At 35.1% G+C, this 22,061-nt stretch overlaps 3 protein-coding genes across 3 annotated transcripts in view; 1 reads left to right on the top strand and 2 right to left on the bottom strand.

Annotated features, from left to right (window-relative positions):
* The window catches only part of LOC125259925 (ceramide-1-phosphate transfer protein), a 2,736-nt gene extending 303 nt beyond the window's left edge, over positions 1-2,433 (bottom strand). Inside the window, exons 1-2 of the mRNA XM_048177937.1 lie at positions 2,107-2,433; positions 1-743 (exon numbers count right to left, since the gene is read on the bottom strand). The exon at positions 1-743 is cut by the window's left edge and continues 303 nt beyond it. Coding sequence (XP_048033894.1) covers positions 221-743; positions 2,107-2,219 — 636 coding nt within the window. The 5' untranslated portion in view covers positions 2,220-2,433 and the 3' untranslated portion in view covers positions 1-220. The remainder of the gene's footprint in view (positions 744-2,106) is intronic.
* A 588-nt stretch (positions 2,434-3,021) lies between these two features.
* ints11 (integrator complex subunit 11) lies at positions 3,022-15,218 on the top strand. The gene is made up of 17 exons (XM_048177935.1): positions 3,022-3,328; positions 3,847-3,944; positions 4,043-4,116; positions 4,206-4,434; positions 5,612-5,710; positions 5,804-5,838; positions 6,696-6,834; positions 6,945-7,009; positions 7,155-7,344; positions 8,224-8,307; positions 8,441-8,530; positions 10,138-10,300; positions 10,443-10,553; positions 10,700-10,761; positions 10,862-11,004; positions 13,324-13,453; positions 15,083-15,218. The coding sequence occupies exons 1-17, from the start codon at positions 3,301-3,303 to the stop codon at positions 15,137-15,139; spliced, it is 1,797 nt and encodes a 598-aa protein (XP_048033892.1). The 5' UTR covers positions 3,022-3,300; the 3' UTR covers positions 15,140-15,218.
* A 13-nt stretch (positions 15,219-15,231) lies between these two features.
* LOC125259924 (uracil nucleotide/cysteinyl leukotriene receptor) lies at positions 15,232-19,855 on the bottom strand. Its single transcript, XM_048177936.1, has 2 exons — positions 19,353-19,855; positions 15,232-16,776 (listed from the first exon to the last, which is right to left on the bottom strand). The coding sequence occupies exon 2, from the start codon at positions 16,621-16,623 to the stop codon at positions 15,697-15,699; it is 927 nt and encodes a 308-aa protein (XP_048033893.1). The 5' UTR covers positions 16,624-16,776; positions 19,353-19,855; the 3' UTR covers positions 15,232-15,696.
* Between the last annotated feature and the right edge of the window lie 2,206 nt (positions 19,856-22,061).

Raw genomic sequence — 22,061 nt, 5'->3', positions numbered from 1 at the left:
TTAAAGCCCATAAGGTTGTGTAGTTTATAGGTAAAATGAGCAGATCCCTGCATAAAATGTGCATTAAATCTGTATATTGCAGAATGTCCCTTCAGCATAACAAATAAATGAATATTTTTAGACAGCCAGACATTCAAGTAAGTCTATGTTTGTAGTGAATAAGTGAGTATGTGCCACAAGAACTATGTATTAATTAGAGTAAGGAACTAAATCTATCTCTCTATGGTAACTCCAGGAGGTTGTTCTTTGCATACAAGTCTTCTGTGATCTGGTATACCTCAGAGATGAGGGGCAAAGACTCTCCTAACAGAGCAACCACCTGAGTGTGATCACCTGCATTCATCACATCAAAGAACGTGTTGCGCCCTGGAAGGGCACAGAACGCCACGCCGACGGCTTTACGGATGAGCCAGGGGTGGTGATGAGCCAGAGACTCGTTGTAGGCATCGGAACACATGACTGAGGTCTTGCTGTCCTCGGAGCTGGTTCGCAGTTTCTCGAGGAAGAGCTCCAGCCAGCGCAGAGCACGATGAAGCCTCAGAAGAGTCCGGCATCCGGATTCTGGGTGGCTGCCTCTTTTGGTGAGGTCCACCAGGTCATTTTCCAGCTCATACTTCACCATGGACTGGATGGTGACATAATGGGATCCATTTTCTCCTGAAAGGAAGTTCTCTAGGATCTGGATTTTGCAGACCACATCCTTGGAGATGAAGGAAAACACGTTCCCCAAACTATTCATGAAGCTGATATGGAAAAAAAGAGGGATTCAGATTAACAAACTTTTCTAAATGCTTATTATCAGGCAATCCATATTTAAAGGTGCAATATGTAAGAATTCTGTCCACTAGAGGTTGCTGGAGGCCTATTCAAAACAAAGGCGTAGCTTGATGACGCCAAGTTTGAGTGCAGAATCTTGGGACATGTGGTCTTGACCTCAAAGGACGGTGCAAAAGAATACTGATAGGACTCGGGAAGAAATCATGTCCATGGATGAGATTATTAACGTTACTGTAGTATGAAGCAGAGCAGGAGCGAGTGTTGTGGGAGCTGAACGAGGCCGCTGGAGCGATTGCGCAACACACACCGCGAGTAGCGGAACTTTTATTATGACACAGTCGGCGGCGCCGCTTACGCTTTTCCGGTCATGAGTATGAGGTAACGCAGCGCTGTTTATCATATTAGACACATTTGAGTATGTTGAAAACGTTATAACGTTACTCTGTGTGTTCGCTCGGCGGCTGCTGTGAGACATTGTTACACACTGCAGTAAGATAGATCGAAATTAGAATATCATATTAAATGCTGGATGGCTTGTGTTGATGAATGGCATGCAATTAATTTTAAAACGTATTGTATGATGGAGAAAATGCTGTATTACTGTTGCTAAAAATAAAGCTGCATCTGATTATGCTATGTTAGCTACTTGACAAAAGAGTGTTTTTCTCTGAGGCATGGTAAAGCATGGTACTCGCAAAAAAATCTAGAAAATTAGATTTAAACAATAAGACTTGTTGAACATGTTGAAACAACAATTAGTTTTCTGTCTATAAATATATCAAAACAGTTGTTCCCTTGTCTATTAAAACGTGTAAGTATTAAAGCGTCTTTGGTGTTTCCATGGTTTCTACAAAATAAAACCGGAAACCGAGGGTAACGCGGGTATTACGCAATTGACAGGCGACTGCTCACACGTCCCGGAGCCTTGGTTAAAATTGCAATTATCTCACGATTTACAAATTGGAAACATTTGGGATATTGTAAGTACTCAAGTGAACAAAATATATAACACTGGCCTAGTGGTTTTTGGATATTTTACTGCAAAAGTCTTACATATTGCACCTTTAAACAACATTCACATATTTTTTTTACCAATTAATTGTTTTATTACCTTACCAGACATTTGTAATTATAATTACAAGATAGACACTTTTAAATGGACAGTATAGCTCTTTCATAAATTAATATTGATTTCGGTTCATTTTACAGGTCTTGAAATCTAATACAAATTAAGTATAAAATAAAAATTCTTTAATATTTCGAGAGCAACCCTTTTCAAAGTAACCATATAAGGTCATAAAGTGGAACAATAATAAAACATGTACCCACCTGACCAGCTCCTTCCATCCTGATATATAATATTTAATGTAAACCTCCTTATTCTCACTCAGACTTGATCTGAATGTTTCTAAAACCCTCTGAAGACTGAATGTATCTGCCATTTTTGCTCTTTCTTATTCAGCTACCACGAAATAAACGAAAGAAAATTCGTGGACAAACGAAATCTACGAGTGATTAAAAGTTCTAATATATTAGTTAGCTAAAAAAAAGTATCTTATGTGTCCATATCACTTAAAACGCTTTTTGCTTTCCCTTTGATCCTCTCTCTCTTCCGTGATTTCCTGCGTTCTTTAAGCAACGTAGGCAACATTAGACCAATCAAATCACGTTTTTCATGTCACATGACAAAAATGTCCATGTGATTGGACGTTGGGCCTTGGCCTTCTGCGGTTGTTTGGGGAATTTAACCAATAGGGTTGAAGATTACGCAACGACGTCACATTAGACGTCAATTCTTACTAGTCTTCCATGAGGGGGCGCTTGAGGGCTCAGAAAGTCGAATTCTCCATTGAGTCGCATTCAAATATCTGGAGGTTGTTTGTCTTATTGGAGACATTTATATACTGAACACTATAATCTTTTTAATATGTGAACTCCACAATTTTCTTTTACCTGATAACGGAATATAAATACGCCCTTGAAATCGGAATGAAAATTACTTTTAAAAATCATTTCCAGAAATCATAAACGACTGTGATTGGTTCAAACTAACCAGCGCTGTGAAAAGTAACAGTTACCACGTGGAATAGCTGTCTTTGTTTCGTTAAGTAGCGGTCTAGATAATAATTTACAATTGAATAATAACAGTGAAGGGCTTTAATAGCCATTGAATTGAAAATACACAGTGAAGATTTCAAATAAAATAATTATTATTTACAATTATAGCCAACGTATGGGCCACTAAGCCACGCCCACACCACGACGGTTCTCAGTTGTGGCGTCGTTATGGCTGCGGCGTGAAGTTGTTTAGCCTCTGTGCTAACGTGTTTTTGAATGATCTACTATTTGAACATTTCCACACGTATAAAGTCTTCACAGTTGGTTTTCATCCCTGGAAAGTGTGCAAGCTGACTGACATGCACCCATCAAGTGTTCATATCCAGCTAATCTACAATTTGAGTGTGACTGTTAGTCTCTTGTAAACATAAAATATTAATTTCTGATCTTTTCAAAGCTGTCAAGATGCCTGATATCAAAGTCACGCCTTTAGGTAAGACGTTTGCTTAATTTTGTAGGTAACACTTCTAAAAAACGTGTATAAATAAGCCAATTTCAAACATATGATACTTAACAAATCCGATAATATATGCAAATATGTATATATTAATCAATGAGTAAATTAAATCACTTGTTGTCATACTTCACTTGTTATTATACATTATAATTACCTATTTTAGACTTTATATTATACCATATTATGTCATATTGTGCGAGTGTGTGTGTAATGTGTATACATACACACACACACACACACATATATAATGTGTATACATACACACACACACACACACATATATATATATATGTGTATATATGATGAGTTTATTGTCATATTATGATAACTATACATTAAAACTTTTTATACATGTCATATAGGTTTTCTAATAGTATGTTTGTAATGATATATTTTGACTTATATAATGTAAATAGTATATCATATAGGTAAATAATATTATATAAATAATTGTAATTCTAAACCAAGCTCTGAATGTATCTTTTGTCTGGCAGGGGCTGGTCAGGATGTCGGCCGCAGCTGTATTCTGGTCTCCATCGGAGGCAAAAACATTATGCTTGACTGCGGGATGCACATGGGCTTCAACGATGATGTGCGTTACAGCGGTTCTTGCTACATTCATACATTATGTGTATTTTAAGTATAATTCTGTAGTCTACTACACCCATAACTTTCTGTGTTTGTTTTCAGAGACGTTTCCCAGATTTTAGTTACATTACCCAAAACGGCCGCCTCACTGAGTTCTTGGACTGTGTCATTATAAGGTTTGTTTATACTTGATTTGTATTATGTGATTGTTGTGTGAGTTTTCCTGCTCTACATTGTGATTTTTCCTCCTTTATGTTCCTCTCAGTCATTTCCATCTGGATCACTGCGGTGCTCTTCCCTACATGAGCGAGATGGTGGGTTACGACGGTCCCATCTACATGACCCACCCCACCAAAGCCATCTGTCCCATCCTGCTGGAGGACTTCAGAAAGATCACAGTCGACAAAAAGGGAGAGACCAACTTCTTCACTTCACAGATGATCAAAGACTGTATGAAGAAAGTTGTGCCACTCAACCTCCACCAAACAGTTCAGGTAAAGCTTGTTGTCTAAAGTTTTAAAGGTGCCCTAGAATGTTTTTTCACAAGATGTAATATAAGTCTAAGGTGTCCCCTGAATGTGTCTGTGAAGTTTCAGCTCAAAATACCTCATAGATTTTTTTTTTAATTAATTTTTTTAACTGCCTATTTTGGGGCATCATTATAAATGCGCCGATTCAGGCTGCGGCCTCTTTAAATCTCGCGCTCCCCACCCCTGAACTCTCGGCTATGATACAGTGCATAAACAAAGTTCACACAGCTAATATAACCCTCAAAATGGATCTTTACAAAATGTTCGTCATGCATACTGCATGCATGCTTCGGATCATGTGAGTATTGTATTTATTTGGATGTTTACATTTGATTCTGAATGAGTTTGAGGCTGTGCTCCGTGGCTAACGGCTAATGCTACACTGTTGGAGAGATTTATAAAGAATGAAGTTGTGTTTATGAATTATACAGACTGCAAGTGTTTAAAAATGAAAATAGTGACGGCTCTCTTGTCTCCGCAAATACAATAATAAACGATGGTAACTTTAACCACATTTAACAGTACATTAGCAACATGCTAACAAAACATTTAGAAAGACAATTTACAAATATCACTAAAAATATCATGATATCAGGGATCATGTCAGTTATTATTGCTCCATCTGCCATTTTTCGCTATTGTTCTTGCTTGCTTACCTAGTCTGATGATTCAGCTGTGCACAGATCCAGACGTTAATACTGGCTGCCCTTGTGTAATGCCTTGAACATGAGCTGGCATATGCAAATGTTGGGGGCGTACATATTAATGATCCCGACTGTTACGTAACAGTCGGTGTTATGTTGAGATTCGCCTGTTCTTCGGAGGTCTTTTAAACAAATGAGATTTACATAACAAGGAGGAAACAATGGTGTTTGAGACACTGTATGTCATTTCCATGTACTGAACTCTTGTTATTCAACTATGCCAAGGTAAATTCAATTTTTAATTCTACTGCACCTTTAAAATAATTTTAGAAAAATAATTAATGTAAACTAATTCATTTAATATGTATTTTTCATTGTAAAATGTCCCTATTGAAAATGGTTAAACTAAAATGTTATTTAAGCTTTGAAGGATTGTGTTTATGTTGCTAATGGATTTGATTTTTTTTTTTTTTTTTTTTTTTTTTTGCTCCATCAAGGTAGATGAAGAGCTTGAGATCAAAGCGTACTATGCAGGACATGTGCTGGGAGCCGCCATGTTTCAAATCAAAGTTGGCTTGGAGTCTGTTGTCTACACAGTGAGTGTCACATTACCTATTGCATACTCTCAATTTCATGATGTTCCAGCTATTGACGTAATTTTCTAATTATATCTAAATCAATTTGGATAGGGTGATTACAACATGACACCAGACAGACATTTGGGGTGAGTAAAAGCTCTTTTTTGTCACATATTTTATGTTACTCTTCAAGTATAAGTTATGTTTAAAGGGATAGTTCACCCAAAAAATTATCATTTACTCACACTCATGTTGTTCCAAACCCGTAAGGCTTTTGTTTATCTTTGGAAAACAAATAAAGATCTTTTTAATGAATTCTGAGCAATTTATGTCCCTCCATTGACAGTCTACGCAACTGCCACTTGGACGCTTCAAAAAGTTCATAAAGAGATCGTAAAACGAATCCATATGAATTGAGCATTTTAGTCCAAATTTTCTAAAGAGACTCGATCACTTTAGATGATGAACAGATTGAATTTAGGCTTTTATTCACATATTAACATTGATTAGCGAACATAAACAGAAGCTCAACCGAACTTGCTTGGCGTGCGAAAACAAACCACACTGGTTGGTGCGGAAGCTCAAATGTGCTGCGTAACACGAGAATGAACCTCATTGGTTCTCGTACATCAAGCAAACATGCTTGCCACAACTGATGTGGAATTGATGAATGTTTATATGTGAATAAAAGCCTAAATTAAATCTGTTCATCATATAAAGCGATCGAGTCTCTTCAGAAAATTTGCACTAAACCGCTCAGTTCATATGGATTAGTTTTACGATCTCTTTATGAACTTTTTGAAGTATCAAAGTTGTAGTTGCGTAGACTGTCAATGGAGGGACAGAAAGCTCTCAGATTTTATTAAAAATATCTTAATTAGTGTTCTGAAAATTAACAAAGGTCTTACGGGTTTGGAACGACACGAGGGTGAGTAAATGATGACAGAATTTAAATTTTTTTGGCTGAACTAACTCTTTAAATTCTCTGACTTTATATACCCAGAGCTGCTTGGATTGACAAATGCCGGCCAGATATTTTGATATCAGAATCCACGTATGCCACCACGATCAGAGACTCCAAACGCTGCAGGGAAAGAGATTTCCTGAAGAAGGTTCATGAAACAGTGGAAAGAGGAGGCAAGGTAGACAAGACTCATCCATTCAGATTCTGGATATTTTGTAATGTCAGTTCAGTCATACTCTCTCAGACGTGTGTGTTTAAGTTCTGCTCATTTTGGTGTCTCTGTTTTAGGTCTTGATTCCAGTGTTTGCTCTGGGAAGAGCACAGGAACTCTGTATTTTGTTGGAAACATTCTGGTGAGCTTGTAAAATTGCTGCTGCTCACCTTTTATTGTTTACCTTTTTGAACATGTTTAAGGCATGATATATTCTGTAAGGATGCTTCTGGAAACTGTACATCGGCACAGAACAGTGTCTAATTGCTGGTTGTTCACTTTAACAGGGAGAGAATGAATCTGAAAGCACCCATTTATTTCTCCACCGGGCTGACGGAGAAAGCCAATCACTACTACAAACTCTTCATCACCTGGACCAATCAGAAGATCCGCAAGACCTTTGTACAAAGAAACATGTTTGAGTTCAAGCACATCAAAGCCTTTGATCGCACATATGCTGATAACCCTGGACCAATGGTATATATATAACTATTGTGCATAATCAATTATAATAAATCGATTATCTCTCATTAAATGATACATATAGAAACCTTTTAGAATATTAATTAATATTCTAGAATGTATATCAGTTCAATTTTTATAGAATCTTCAATTCTATATGGCATATTCATGGATTTTATTATTGTTATTATTATTATTATGCAGCATATTTTTGTTATTATCTTTTATTATTTCTTATTAAATGACACATGTAGAAACCTTGTAGAATATTAATTAATATTCTGTTTTAATTATTCTATTATTAATATTCTATTAATTATTTCTTTAAACCTGATCATTGATATACTTTGATAATTTATGTACTATTCTTGGATTTATTATTGTTATTTTAATTATGACTACTGATTTATGCATTATTATTATAACTACCACCACCACTACTACTACTTTGTGTTATTTTTATTATTATTAAATGATACATGTAGAAACCTTTTAGAATATTTAACGTGAATTTTAAATCTTCTTCCTTTTAGACCCATTTTCCTTTATTTAATTAAATAATTACATTTTAAATGTAATATTGTATCTTTTTTGGTATAACTGTATAATATTTAAAAAGATTTTCCACTAATAGGATGTTACATCTATCGCAAAATAAATTAGTGAACAAATCCGAATTTATTTGTGCACTGAAAGATTTGAGATTTGTTTCGAATCTCGATTCCCAAGAATTGCCACAGTATCAGAGTTGATTCTTTTTGGGAAGACATTGAGTTTGTAGCCATTTCTGTTGTTATAGCGTTCAAAAAGAATGATGGATTATTGTGAAGTGAATCAAATAAGTACTTGATATTATGCAAAAGCAGCCTGAAATTTTGATATCTGTTCCATCAGGTTGTGTTCGCCACCCCTGGAATGTTGCATGCTGGGCAGTCTTTACAGATATTCAAGAAATGGGCCGGGAATGAAAAGAACATGGTAAGAATCCTTATGAAACAGCAGATGTTACTGCAAAACACTTATTTACCACATCAGCTCATTCAATGACCATTCCAGCTCATATTGTTTATCGAAAGAGAAAATATATGACTTAAATGTATTTATTTCTCAGGTGATCATGCCAGGATACTGTGTGCAAGGCACTGTGGGACACAAGATTCTGAATGGACAGAAGAAACTGGAGATAGAGGGAAGAGCAACGGTAATTACTGCAGCAAACACAGATTTTAATTGACCTTCACTAGATGGCATCAGAGAACACTGAACTATAGTCTAGTTCAGTGGTTCCCAACCTTTTTTAGGCCAAGGCCCACCTCCTCTCTGAATCAACACGGCACGTGCACGAACATACTTTGCAGACATTCTTTACAACTTAAAAGTACTTACTTTGCTCAGTAATACAATAACTTAAATAAGCACAAGTCAACATGCCATACCAAATAAGACCACAGGGAGATACCAAAGGACTGAATTTAAAAACTATGCGGATCCATTCAAAATTATTGACATACAACACATAACACCACTGATCCTCTCAAACTTCTCCAAAACACGCTTGTTCGGCAAGCATCCATTATAAAACACTCACAGTACATTAATTTTGACAATTACGCGGATATATTGAACTGTGTTCATGCAGAAATATGATGTTATAGTGATCAGTGAGTCGAGAGCGCACATGCATGGTTTGTTTGCGCATCAATAATTGCGGACTCGCGCATTCCTAATGTAAGACTACTGTATGCCATTGTAATCGTCTTTACCTTCATTACTATCGTCATTCTTTTTCCAACGTTTTCAGCCACCGTTCAGTCTGTATTTCACAGCAGCACGATGAGAAACGACCTGGGATGAACCAAAACAATCACAGAATACGTACGAGAGAGTGCGTGGTTTTAAATGTATTTTTTTTTTAATTAATTTAATGTATTAAATGTAACGTATTAATAACTAAATTAAGGAATTATAGTGATATATTTAAATTAATTTTAATTTATCTCGCGGCCCACCTGGAGGATCACTGCGGCCCCCTAGTGGGCCGCGGACCACAGGTTGGGAACCACTGGTCTAGTTTATATTGTCCACCGTTTCCCATAATTTTCATAAAAATTGGCCATTTTTACCATTTTTGACCAAACTAGAAGTTTATTTTTATGTCAAACATCTGAATCTCTGTATTTGAGTCTCATGTAGGGTTCTCCTAGACGGTTACTTGTCAAAACTATGACCAAATCTCTTGAGTACTCGTGGATTATGTTAACATTAAAAAAACATAAAAAAATTGTTTGTGTCAACAAGTATTTATTAATTGACAGCCCAGTGTTTGCAAGAATTACATCTCTTACATGTAAAAACATTAAAATAATGGGTTTCATTTTGTGTTTAACATGTAAATTGACACGTAATATTAAAACCTTAACATCCATGTCTTTGACATTGAGCAATATGTGCATTTATATTAATAAAATAAATTTTAACAGTTAGCCTAGGGGTATTATACAACATTAGCCTCCTCATATAACATTTTAGAGGTCTTCAAAAAAAAAAAAACAATAATGGATCTGTGCTCACATCGCTTAGATCTTCACTCAACCGGTTCAAAATAGTTTATAACAGAATAAGGCATACTCTCTTTGGTCGCAGCCATGGCTCGGTTTGGGTTAAAAAACAAAACAAAAACAAATGCGTCAACATTGCATGCTTGAGTACTCAATGGCTTCCAACAGTGATGAATAGTGGCTGAAATATTCGACTACCCAACTAGTCTATGCAAGCCCTCATCTCATATACTGTGTGGTGTGTGTTTAGTTGGACGTGAAGCTGCAGGTGGAGTACATGTCCTTCAGCGCTCACGCCGACGCCAAAGGCATCATGCAGTTGATCCGCATGGCAGAACCCAGGAACATGCTGCTGGTGCATGGAGAGGCCAAGAAAATGGAGTTCCTCAAAGACAAGATTGAACAGGAGTTCAGTAAGTCTACAGTAACCCTGTTCTGTGTTTATTCAAGGGTGAAAAATGGTACTCAAATGATCACTTTTATAGGGTATTTTTCAAGGTTTGTTAAATATTCTCTTTGTGCTGATGTAAACAGCTTTTGTTTTACCCATTGCAGGTATCAGTTGCTATATGCCGGCCAACGGAGAGACGACGACCATAGTGACGAACCCCAGCGTCCCTGTGGACATCTCGCTCAACCTGCTGAAGAGAGAGATGGCTCTCGGAGGTGATCGTTGACACGTATACCACTGACTGCTTTATTTGACCTGTTTACAGATACACCATCATGACTTTTCTGTCCTGTGGTTATGAGGTCTTGTAGTTCTGCTCTCTCTATGTATATACATATAAAGTAATGAAACTTTCTCACAGGTCCATTGCCTGATGCTAAAAGACCTCGCACCATGCACGGGACGTTAATAATGAAGGACAATGTAAGTCACCATGGCTCTTTAGGTTGGTTTTCATCATTTATTTGACTGATATGAGGCTTTGGATGTCAATAATTCCCTTTCTCTGAATATGTGTGTGTAGAGTCTGCGGCTGGTTTCTCCAGAGCAGGCTCTCAAAGAGTTGGGCCTCAGTGAACATCAGCTGCGCTTCACCTGCCGCGTGCAGCTGCACGACCACCACAGTGACACCGACACACTCGGCCGCATCTACGCACACCTCAAGAGGTCAGCGAACTATACCACACATACACTTTTCTTTTGCTAAATTAATGCAGCAAATCATGCCCCCCCAAATAAACCTAAACAGTAATATAAAAATATTATTAAAACTATAATCAGGGTTCCCACTCGCCTTGAAAGTACTTGGATTTCAGACACATGAATTCAAGGCCTGGAAAGTACTTGAAAACAAATATTGGTCCTTGAAAGTGCTTGAATTAAATTTGAAATACATTTTGTGAAAATTATAACATTAGTCCTAGTATTTTTGTTTTGGAATATTGTTTTGGAACCAAACAAATATCGCCCCCCATTGACTACCATAGTTGGAAAAACAATTACTATGGTAGTCAATGGGGGGCGAGATCTTTTTGGTTATTGACATTCTTCCAAATATCTTTCTTTGTGCTCAGCAGAACAATGAAATTCAAACAGGTTTGGAACAACTTGAAGGTGAATAAATGACAGAATTTTCATTTTTGAGTGAACTAACCCTTTAATAAGTCAAAATTTCATAATTATAAAGCCACAATTGTGTCTTATAAAGTCAGAATTGTGATATATAAATTGCAATTCTGATTTTTTTCTCAGAAGTGCTCATTTATATCACTCAATTCTGACTTTCTTTTCTCAGAATTGCAAGCTTATATCTATAATATATTGTATATATTCTGACTTTAAGCCACAATTACGGTCCATATAATACTTTTTTTTCACACAATTGCAAAATGTATTTTTATAATATTCTCTCTATATTATAATGTTTTTTACTCAAGTAATGATTCATAAAAAATGAAAACCAAAACTAGTATGGAATAATTGTTAACATTAGGGATAAGAAAGCTGCAAACGGTTTTACTTTATTTCCAAAATGAATGTACAAATGATTCTGCACCTCTTCCAGGTTAAAATGGATGCAAATGCAATAGGAGGATTAAAATGTTAAGAATTGTAAGAGGTCTTTCATGATGCTCCATATGTGATGTGAATTTGATAGGTGCTTGATATAAAATAAACGGTGCTTTAAAAAGTCTTTGAATCTGGTGAAAGAGTAGGAACCCTGTATAATAATATATACATAAAACTAAAGTAACATTGTTCAGTAAATTATGTAATGAGGAATTGTCAACTCTTCAGATCAATTCAATCTTGAAGGTCAGGTTTTTCCAAATACGCAGTCGGTGTGGGATGTGTTATGCTCAGATTTAGTACTTAGAGGTTAGGTGTGAGTTTTTACTTTAGAGTACATTGTTGAGTCATTTGTGATGTGATTTAAAAAGAAAAAAGTGATGAATGTAAACGGAGCTCAAGACTGCAGCTAAATTGGTCTCAAATGCAAAAAAAAAAAACAATATGGAAATGGTTTTAATCATTTTGCATCCATATGTGTTTCCTTAGATTTCATGTTGACAGAGTAAAACGAACATGGGACACAGCATGAGTTGAGATGTCTGATTCATGAACAAATGACTCTTCCGAATTGATTCTTTTTAATGAGTCAGTCAAAAAGATTCACAAAACAACCTCAAACTTGTTTGAATCAGACTCGCCCAGTCAGTGAATCGTTCAATGCCGATGCTGAATTCACAGCTCGACTCCCTCGTTGAAAGGGTTAGTTCACCCAAAAATGAAAACTCAGTCATTAATTACTCACCCTCATCTCGTTCCACACCAGTAAGACCTTTGTTCATCTTTGGAACACAAATTAAGATATTTTTGATAAAATCAGTGAGACCTGCATTGCCAGCAAGATAATTAACACTTTCAATGCCCAGAAAGCTACTAAAGACGTATTTAAAGCAGTTCATGTGACTACAGTGGTTCAACCTTAATGTTATGAAGCAACGAGAATACTTTTTGTGTGGCAAAAAAACAACTTTATTCAACAATATCTAGTGATGGGCGATTTCAGAACACTGCTTCATGAAGCTTTACGAATCTTTCGTTTCGAATCAGTGGTTCGGAGCGTGTATGAAACTGCCAAATCAGTATATGTAAAATAGTATGTGCCACTATTTGCACTAAGTATAAATATTATCTAACAACTCAGGCTTTACACTCAGTGCAAAAATATTACTGCTATTAGTATAAATAGAATTTAACGCCATTTTCACTTAGTGTAAAGAAAAAACATTTTGTTGCTATTTACACTTGTGCAGATATAGGTGAGTCATTTCACCCAAACACTTTCCCTCAGTGAACAACGCTGTTACCTCTCAAGCCACAGTGCAAAATGTCAGCCCATGTGGCCAAATACTGTATGCGGGTCATGCTTTCCTAAAGGTTTCATTAGACGTCAAGTCTGTCTCTTTCATTCTCTTTCAGTGTATTAAAAAGTTACAGTATCCAGCACGTCCCAGACGGCACCGTCATCGTGGAATCCATCGTTATTAAAGTGACGTCCTCGGCCGAGGAGCCCAACCTCAAAGTCATTCTGCTTTCTTGGAGCTATCAGGTGAACAAACATCTATTGAACTAAATCTCCACTGATGCCCTTCGTAATTTAATACGGGTTAAATTGTGTTCAGCTTTAACCACTGTTTTTTAAAGGTGAAGGTTTGTATTTTTGGAAAACTTCACTTGTTTTCTCTGCATGTGATCAGACAGTTGGTCTAGTGGAATTTACAGCATCTCTCAGCCCACAAGGGAAAATTTTTGCCCTTATGTTTCCAAACAAACATGGGCTGGGTATCGCCAGCTAGCTTATGACACAAACATCACAATAAATGTCACCATCCATTATGCTGCAGTGCATCACAATTGGATTGCGATTTGAAACAGCTACAAATGCTTGAGAGAAAGTGAATTTGTGGTGTCATCTCACATGGTTCACTTCACCTTATCCGATTTTGTGTCTTATAGAAACACCTATTTAGACCTGTTTTTTCATTAATTAGATTTTATTCTGCATTAAATTGATCAAAAGTGACATTAAAGACATTTACAATGTTTAAACATATTTGTTTCAATGCTGCTTTTTAAAAAAAAAAAAAAAAAAAATCTATTCAAAGAATCCTGGAAAAACTGTACCATGGTTTCCACAAAAATATGAAGCAGCACTGTTTTTTAACATTGATGATAATAATAATAATAGTTTCATGAGAAGCAAATCAGCATATTAGAATGATTTCTGAAGGATCATGTGACACTGAAGACTGGAGTAATGATGCTGAAAATTCAGCTTTGATCACAGGAATAAATTATATTGTCTACTATATTAAAATAAAAAATGGTTATAAATATTTTCACAATATTTTACTGTATTTTTGATCAAATAAATGCAGCCTTGGTGAACATTATAAGAGATTTTTCTTTAAAAAAATCCAAACCTTTGAACACATAGTAATATACCATACTGTGTAAGATATTGAATAACTTGACTCTTACTCTAATTTATACGGAAGAGGATTAGGGCCAAGCAATAATAAAAAAATAAAACCATCTCGAGATTAAAGTTGTTAAATTTTGAGAAAAAACTCGTTAAATTTAAAGTCGAAATAAAATGTTGAGAATAAACTCATTAAATTACGAGAAAAAACTCGTTAAATTCCAAGAAAAAAAGTCGAGATAAAATGTTGAGAATAAAGTAATTAAATTACGAGAAAAAAGTCGTTAAATTACAAGAACAAATTCATAAAATTATGAGAGAAATTTTGTTAAATTTCGAGAAAAAAGTCGAGATAAAATGTTGAGAATTAACTCATTAAATTATTAGAATAAAGTCATTAAATTACGAGAAAAAAGTTGTTAAATTATAAGAAGAATTTTGTAATTTAACGAATTTGTTCTCGTAATTTAACAACTTTTTTCTCATAATTTAATGACTTTATTCTCAACATTTTATCTCAATTTTTTTTCTCGAAATTTAACGTTTTTTTTCTCAAAATTTAACAACTTTAATCTCGAGATGGTTTTATTTTTTTATTATTGCTTGGCCCTAATCCTCTCCCGTAAATTTACATACTGTTATTCATACAAAAATTGGTTTTTGTTTTAGAGAATTATTTAGGTTTTACATGTTAGGTTTTGAATTATGCCCTTTTTAACCTGTTTGTCACAGTGTTTTAATCTTTGTCTTCCTCAGGATGAAGAATTGGGCAGTTTCTTGTCTACGTTGTTGAAGAAAGGTCTGCCTTCCTGACTGATGATACTGATTTGAAGTTTGTCTTTGGTAAAAAAAAAACAAAAAAAACAATAAAGATTTTTTTAAAGTAAAATTCAGAAGGCTTTCAGTTGTGAAAATATATTTATTTCTTAGTTTTAGATTGTTTACATTAAAAAATGAACATTAAAAAATAATTTGAAACAAAATACAGTATTTTCATTCGTGGGCTTTTCCAGTGATGTCTACAGCATCTGATATAAATCCAGTAGTTCAATGACATGAAATAAGACACAGATATTTACACAAAATATTATAAAACGCCAAAATCGCATAAACCACTGACAAGATGGTCAGTACCGACTCAATTGGGGATCAGCCTAGCTGGCAAGATCATTTCAAGATGACCAAATATTGGCCAATTAATCAGTCAATCAATAATTTTGCTGTTATGTAATAAAACATATAGTCATTCTTGTTTGTTTTTGCACTGTATCAGTACATTGGAGTCATCTTGTCTTGCCTCTGTTGTACAATCTTACATGGTGGACGGCACTTAAAACAAATAGTTCAGTCAGAATGAAGCCTCCAGAAGCTCAAAAACCCTTGGAAATGGCATAAACGCCCTTTTTCTTCTTCAACCTCAGTCTTTTGAGCCTCCACTTGTAGTGGCCGGTGGCAAAGTAGTACAATATCGGGTCCAGGAGGCTGTTTAGACTGACTAGAGCCATAGTCACCCTACGGAGGATGTAAATCCAGTCTTGTTTGATCTCACTCAGGCGTGACAGGAGGTACACTAGATGCATGACATGATATGGCAGGAAACACAGAACTGTGATGGCCAGGATGGCGTAGATGATCCGCCGCGCCCCGCGGGCGGTGGAGTTGTTGATCCGGGCGATGCGGCGAGCCACGATGGGGTAACACACCAGGATAACCACAGAAGGCAGAAGGGATCCCAAAATGAGACTGCATAAGCTGTAGGGAGCCATGTCCTTCCACTCATCTTTATTGAAGCCCTCAAAGCACATGTTCCCTTTAGATGATAATGGGCACTCGTGCATGAAGGTCAGCATGGCCGCCCCGGAGACCAACCACACGGTGGTGCACACCAGTGAGGCGAGACACGTGTTGCGGAGCCGCAGGTAGGTGTGAGGGTGGACGGTGGCGATGTAGCGGTCCACACAGATGCAGGTCATGAAGGTGATGCTGATGTAGATGTTGGCGAAGAAGACCGTGCCGGTGATGCGACACATGGCATCGCCAAATATCCAGTTGCTGTCGTTCAGATGGTAGTGGATACGAAACGGCAAGGCGAACAAGAAAAGCGTGTCGGCCACCGCCAGGTTGATGATGTATATGTTTGAAGGAGATTTCTGTTTGATTTTAAAGATGAAGTAGTACAAAGCTCCGAGATTTCCTATCAGTCCAAAAAACAGGACCAGGCTGTACACAGGTGTGAAGAGGTAGCGCTGGAAAGGCAAAAACTTTTCATCGTTGTCGGCTGAGGTGGTGTTTTCCATGATGTTTTATGTTCCTTGGGTTAATAAGGTTGGATTTTAGAGATTTGCTCACATCAACTCTCAATATGACTTATTAGAATTGAAAAAGTTTTGTTCTCTAATATGATTTTTGGTTCCTCATCAGGATAGAGGTATGAGTCTGCAAGTTTTTTGCTGTGAAAAAAAAAAAAAAAACATTATTAGGGACATTTCTCAATTCGATTATAATTCGATTCACAAGCTTGCGATTCGATATCGATTATTTTGGATATATATATCAGGTACAGTACATGGCAAATTTTCTTAAGGAAATGTAGAAAAATATCTACATAAGGTTGATTGCTACAAAAAAATAAGTTTGAATTGTTGCTTGTATTCTTGAAGGGGAAAAAAGCGTAAATCGCAGCCACAATGAGATCCAACACACATATTGCTTACGTTTTGTGGTTATACTTTTGATTTCTAGTAAGTGACTCACTTTTTAACATTTTGAAGTAATCACCATTATGCTACAAGTGTTGTTGATTGAGATTCAACATCGATTATTTTGGATATATATCAGGTACAGTACATGGCAAATTTTCTTAAGGAAAAATATCTCTGTAAACTACACATGGGAGTCAGTTGGTACTACACAGCCTATAATACTGAAGGTTAAAATGAACTGATTTGTATACGAACACATAAATTACACTCAAGTAAGTTTTTATAATAACACTAACTTTACATTTACATAATTATATTTCTACTCCAATTTGTTTTTGTTTTTTTAAATATAAACATTTAAATGGCTGCTGTCATAACTCAAACATGCATTAAATAGGCTATAAAGAACATTAAGAACTATAATGAATAGGTAACATGGTGCATATATTTAGTACGTTGCTTCTCTCTAGAGTTCATTTTTCTAGCTGACTAATGAGTTATGGCAAAGACTATAGAATAACACAAGACGTGTCACTCGCATTGTTTTGAATGGGAGAAAGTGTAATGCGCAATATGGCGGAATAAGTCCCGCCTTCTAAATAAGAGCCAATCGCCAACTGGTAAAGTCATCGCGTCACTGCAGCAGCCGTTAGAAGCGCCGGTTTCTATAGAAACAGTCAGACGCGCGCCTCTGAAACATGGCAGAAGAGACGCGCATTTAGGTCTGCGCATGCGCATTAGCTTGATCCAACCTAAAAAATAAATTTTTTTGTCATGATTCGAGCGTTTGGATAAAACATTTATAAGACAGCTGTTGTCAGATTTCATTGGTGATTTCAAATATGAAATGTAATTGTAAGGTTGGTGAACAGTTTTGGAGAATTTGATGTTTCCCCATTCAAAGAGATAGGGCATGATGCCCAGGATGCCCGAGAGGCGTTTCAAAGATGGCCGCCGAGTGAAATGACTTGTCTTAAAGGGACTTTGGTTATGGTCACTGAATATGTTTTTTTCTGAGGTAGGCTAACTAAAATGTGGCGTTATGTGACATTGCTTATAGGCTGTTATTGACGTCTTTCCGTCACATGATACGGATTTCAGTAAGTTACTGTATCTTTTAATGTAGCTTCAGGTGTTCATTCATGTTTATTTTGCACTGTAATTTGTTTTAAAGTGGAGATGATCAGTTGACATGCGCTTTGACCTGCCGCTTCTCTTGAACTGAGGCGCTACAGTGAACAGCCAAAACGCTATTGTTGTTGTTTTAATTTTGTAATAAAATGGACAGAATTTGAAATCTGAGACATATCAAAAATAAAGCACAAAGCTTATTTATTGGGTGAAAGATGCGCTACATGTTCCGTTCATACATTAACTGAAAACAGAATAGACTAATCGACTCTTTGGATTTCAGAATCGATATTAGTTCGTAAAAAATGAGAATCGATTAAAATAGACAAAATAGACATTTGACTCTTCTTTTGAAGCTCTTTGAAACATAAAAGAACATCATCAGTTTACTTCATGTCTCTTTTAATGCTGCTGTATGTTCCTAGTTCAATACAGGTTCAATCAATAGCATTTGTTACATAAGGTTGATTGCTACAAAAAAAAAAAAAAAGTTTGAATTGTTGCTTGTATTCTTGAAGGGGAAAAAAGCGTAAATCGCAGCCACAATGAGATATTATGAATGGGTCCAACACACATATTGCTTACGTTTTGTGGTTATACTTTTGATTTCTAGAAAGTGTCTCACTTTTTAACATTTTGAGGTAATCAACATTATGCTACAAGTGTTGTTGATAGAGCTTAAAGAGATAGTTCACACAAAAATGAAATTTCTGTCACCATTTACTCACTGTAAAGTTGTTCCAGACCTTTACGAGTTTCTTTCTTCTGCTGAACACAAAAGAAGAGTTTGTCGGTAACCAACAGTTGATATTATAATATTTTATTTTTCCATACTATTAAAGTCAATGGAGCCTATCAACTGTTTGGTATCCAAACATTCTTCAGAATATCTTCTTTTGTGTTCAGCAGAAGAAAGAAACTCATACAGGTTTGGAACAACATGAGGGTGAGTAAATGATGACAGAACTTTCATCATTGGGTGATCTATCCCTTTAACTTGCACTGAACACGGAATATTCCTTTAAAATAAAATCCGTTCTTAAATCCATGTTCATTTCTCAATTCAAAGTTTCACTCAAATTTTTATGCTAATATATAATTTTTTTTTTTTTTATTATTATTAAATTAGACAGAAATGCAAATAAACATATACCACACACTAAAAAAATATATATATTTTGACATGTACTTACAAGACTTAAAGCAGTGTCCTTGAATTCTTGAAGAAGACCTTGAATTATAGAGAAAAGAGTATTGTTTTCATATCAAGTGATGAGAAAGCTATGTTCCTCTGTCGGTAGTGGAAACATGTTCTGAAAACTGTGGTTTGATGCAGTGGTATGAAAAGACTGAACAGGAAATCCAGAAAGTGCAGCCTCCCCCGGTGTTTTGAGGGCGACGTGGGGGACATGCAGACATTTTACCATGCGGAAATTATGCATTTATTGTTCCACTCAATGTACTGTAGCTGAGTGTCTAGATATTTTTGAGGTTGCTGTGTTGAAATAAATGAGTCATCTCTGAAATTGAAGGGTGGTCTAACAGAGTTAATGTACACAGAGATGAGCATAAATACATGAAAATGTATTCAAAATAAAAATACAAAACACCCCAATTGAAATGTATCAAAATCAAATTAATCAAAAATGCCAAACCGACTATATTATTTGTGTGTGTATTTAAAAGTTTAGCCGCACACAGAAAGCTGCTTGTCAGTGTGTGAATAGTGAATATGAGTTCTCTGGCTGGCATATTGCACTTTTAATAACTCTTTTTAACATCAGGTAGTCACGCTCTTACTCGTCCATGTTTCATTATCATTCTAACGTGTCAATAACACCTGCCTACTAAAAGCGGCATGGATATATTTGCATACCGCGATATATAAAGGATAAAAAGTTTAATTGATTCACACTTTTATCAAGATATATTTTGCCATATCACCCAGTCCTAACAAACAGTAATGCTTAAAAACATTGACTAGCCAATTGATAAAAACCAAAACTAGCTTAACTATCAAGGCTGATTGGCTACCTTTGCAGAGCTCTTTGTTTTATTCCTTCATGTTAATTGAAGGCAAATCTGTAGTCAACAAGTAGCCTAGAATCGACCATGACATCCTCACCTTATCTTATTCCATAATGCAAAAAAACTCGCTCACCCATGCAGTTGCAGCTCAGGAGCATGAAAGTTTGGGTTGGGGGCCTGAACTAGTTGATACAGGAAATCAGCAGCCTAATAAAGAGGTCGACTAGCACAAAATATTTTGTGTATTTTGAAAATACCAAAATACTTAAAATAACTTAAATGTATTTAAATACAAATTACATTTGATTTTTTAAAAGGCTTTAAAATACAGAATTAGTAGGCCTATTTTACATATTTTATATATCATATGTATTTTAAATACCTGAAATATTGCCCATCTTTGAATGTACAGTCTTTATGACCGTAGTTACTCAGCTATAATTGGTTGTATTGATAGGCTACTGCTTTTGTGTTTTTGTTCCTCTTTTGTACAGTTTTTCTGATCTAAATCTGTCATTTTCAGTCCTATTTGGCATTTGGACACAAGATGGCGCTTAAACACTTTTATATTTGATGTTTATATTTTTATAGGCCTATATTTTTATAATGATATATATATATATATATATATATATATATATATATATATTTTTTTTTTTTTTTTTTTTTTTTTGTATTTTATTTCCAAGGCAAGCATTACTATTACTATTCCATTTGAACAAACTTATTACCCTAAATAATCCTTAAACCACTCAGAATACTTTAGCATCTGGCACAGTAGCATAATTGCATACAAATTATTAGTTCAAACTGCATCTATAAACCCACTCAGAATAAATGTGTCTTTCAGTGTTCAGTGATAACCCTGTAAAGCCTGCCATATGAAATAATAGTCAGAAAAATCTTTCTTTTTTTCATATGGAATAGTTAATTTAGTTTAGACAAATTTAGTTTAGACAAGTGTTGATTGTGATGGGCAAAACATATAATGCAACGTTATACAATGATGTTTGAGAGAAGTAAATGTTACTCGAAAACCTGATGTTTTATATTTGATCATTTTTAACATGATTTTTCTTAAAAAAAAAAAAAAATAGTATGGACAATCAAGTAAACTTAAATTGCTTCAGTCCAGTAAATGTTCATCTTAAAATATATATATATATATATATATATATATATATATATATATATATATATATATATATATATATATATATATATATATAAAAGTTATTCTTACAGTACATTTACTTTTTTAAAAACATTAGTAAAGATTTACGGAAGAGGATTAGGGCCAAGCAATAATAAAAAAATAAAACCATCTCGAGATTAAAGTTGTTAAATTTCGAGAAAAAACTCGTTAAATTTCGTGAAAAAAGTCGAAATAAAATGTTGAGAATAAACTCATTAACTTACAAAAAAAACTTGTTAAATTTCGTGAAAAAAGTCGAGATAAAATGTTGAGAATAAACTCGTTAAATTACGAGAAAAAACTCGTTAAATTACGAGAACAAATTCGTTAAATTATGAGAAAAATGTCGTTACATTTCGAGAAAAAAGTCGAGATAAAATTATGAGAATAAAGTCAATAAATTACGAGAGAAAAAGTCGTTAAATTATGAGAACAAATTCGTAATTTAACGAATTTGTTCTCGTAATTTAACGACTTTTTTCTCATAATTTAATTACTTTATTCTCAACATTTTACCTCGACTTTTTTCTCGAAATTTAACGAGTTTTTTTCTCGTAATTTAATGAGTTTATTCTCAACATTTTATCTCGACTTTTTTCTCGAAATTTAACGAGTTTATTCTCAACATTTTATCTCGAAATTTAACAACTTTAATCTCAAGATGGTTTTATTTTTTTAT

This window comes from Megalobrama amblycephala, linkage group LG24 (genome assembly GCF_018812025.1).
Source record: "Megalobrama amblycephala isolate DHTTF-2021 linkage group LG24, ASM1881202v1, whole genome shotgun sequence".
Taxonomy (NCBI): Eukaryota; Metazoa; Chordata; class Actinopteri; order Cypriniformes; family Xenocyprididae; genus Megalobrama; species Megalobrama amblycephala.
Note: the sequence above shows the minus strand (reverse complement) of the source record. Positions and strands in the feature narration are given on the sequence as shown.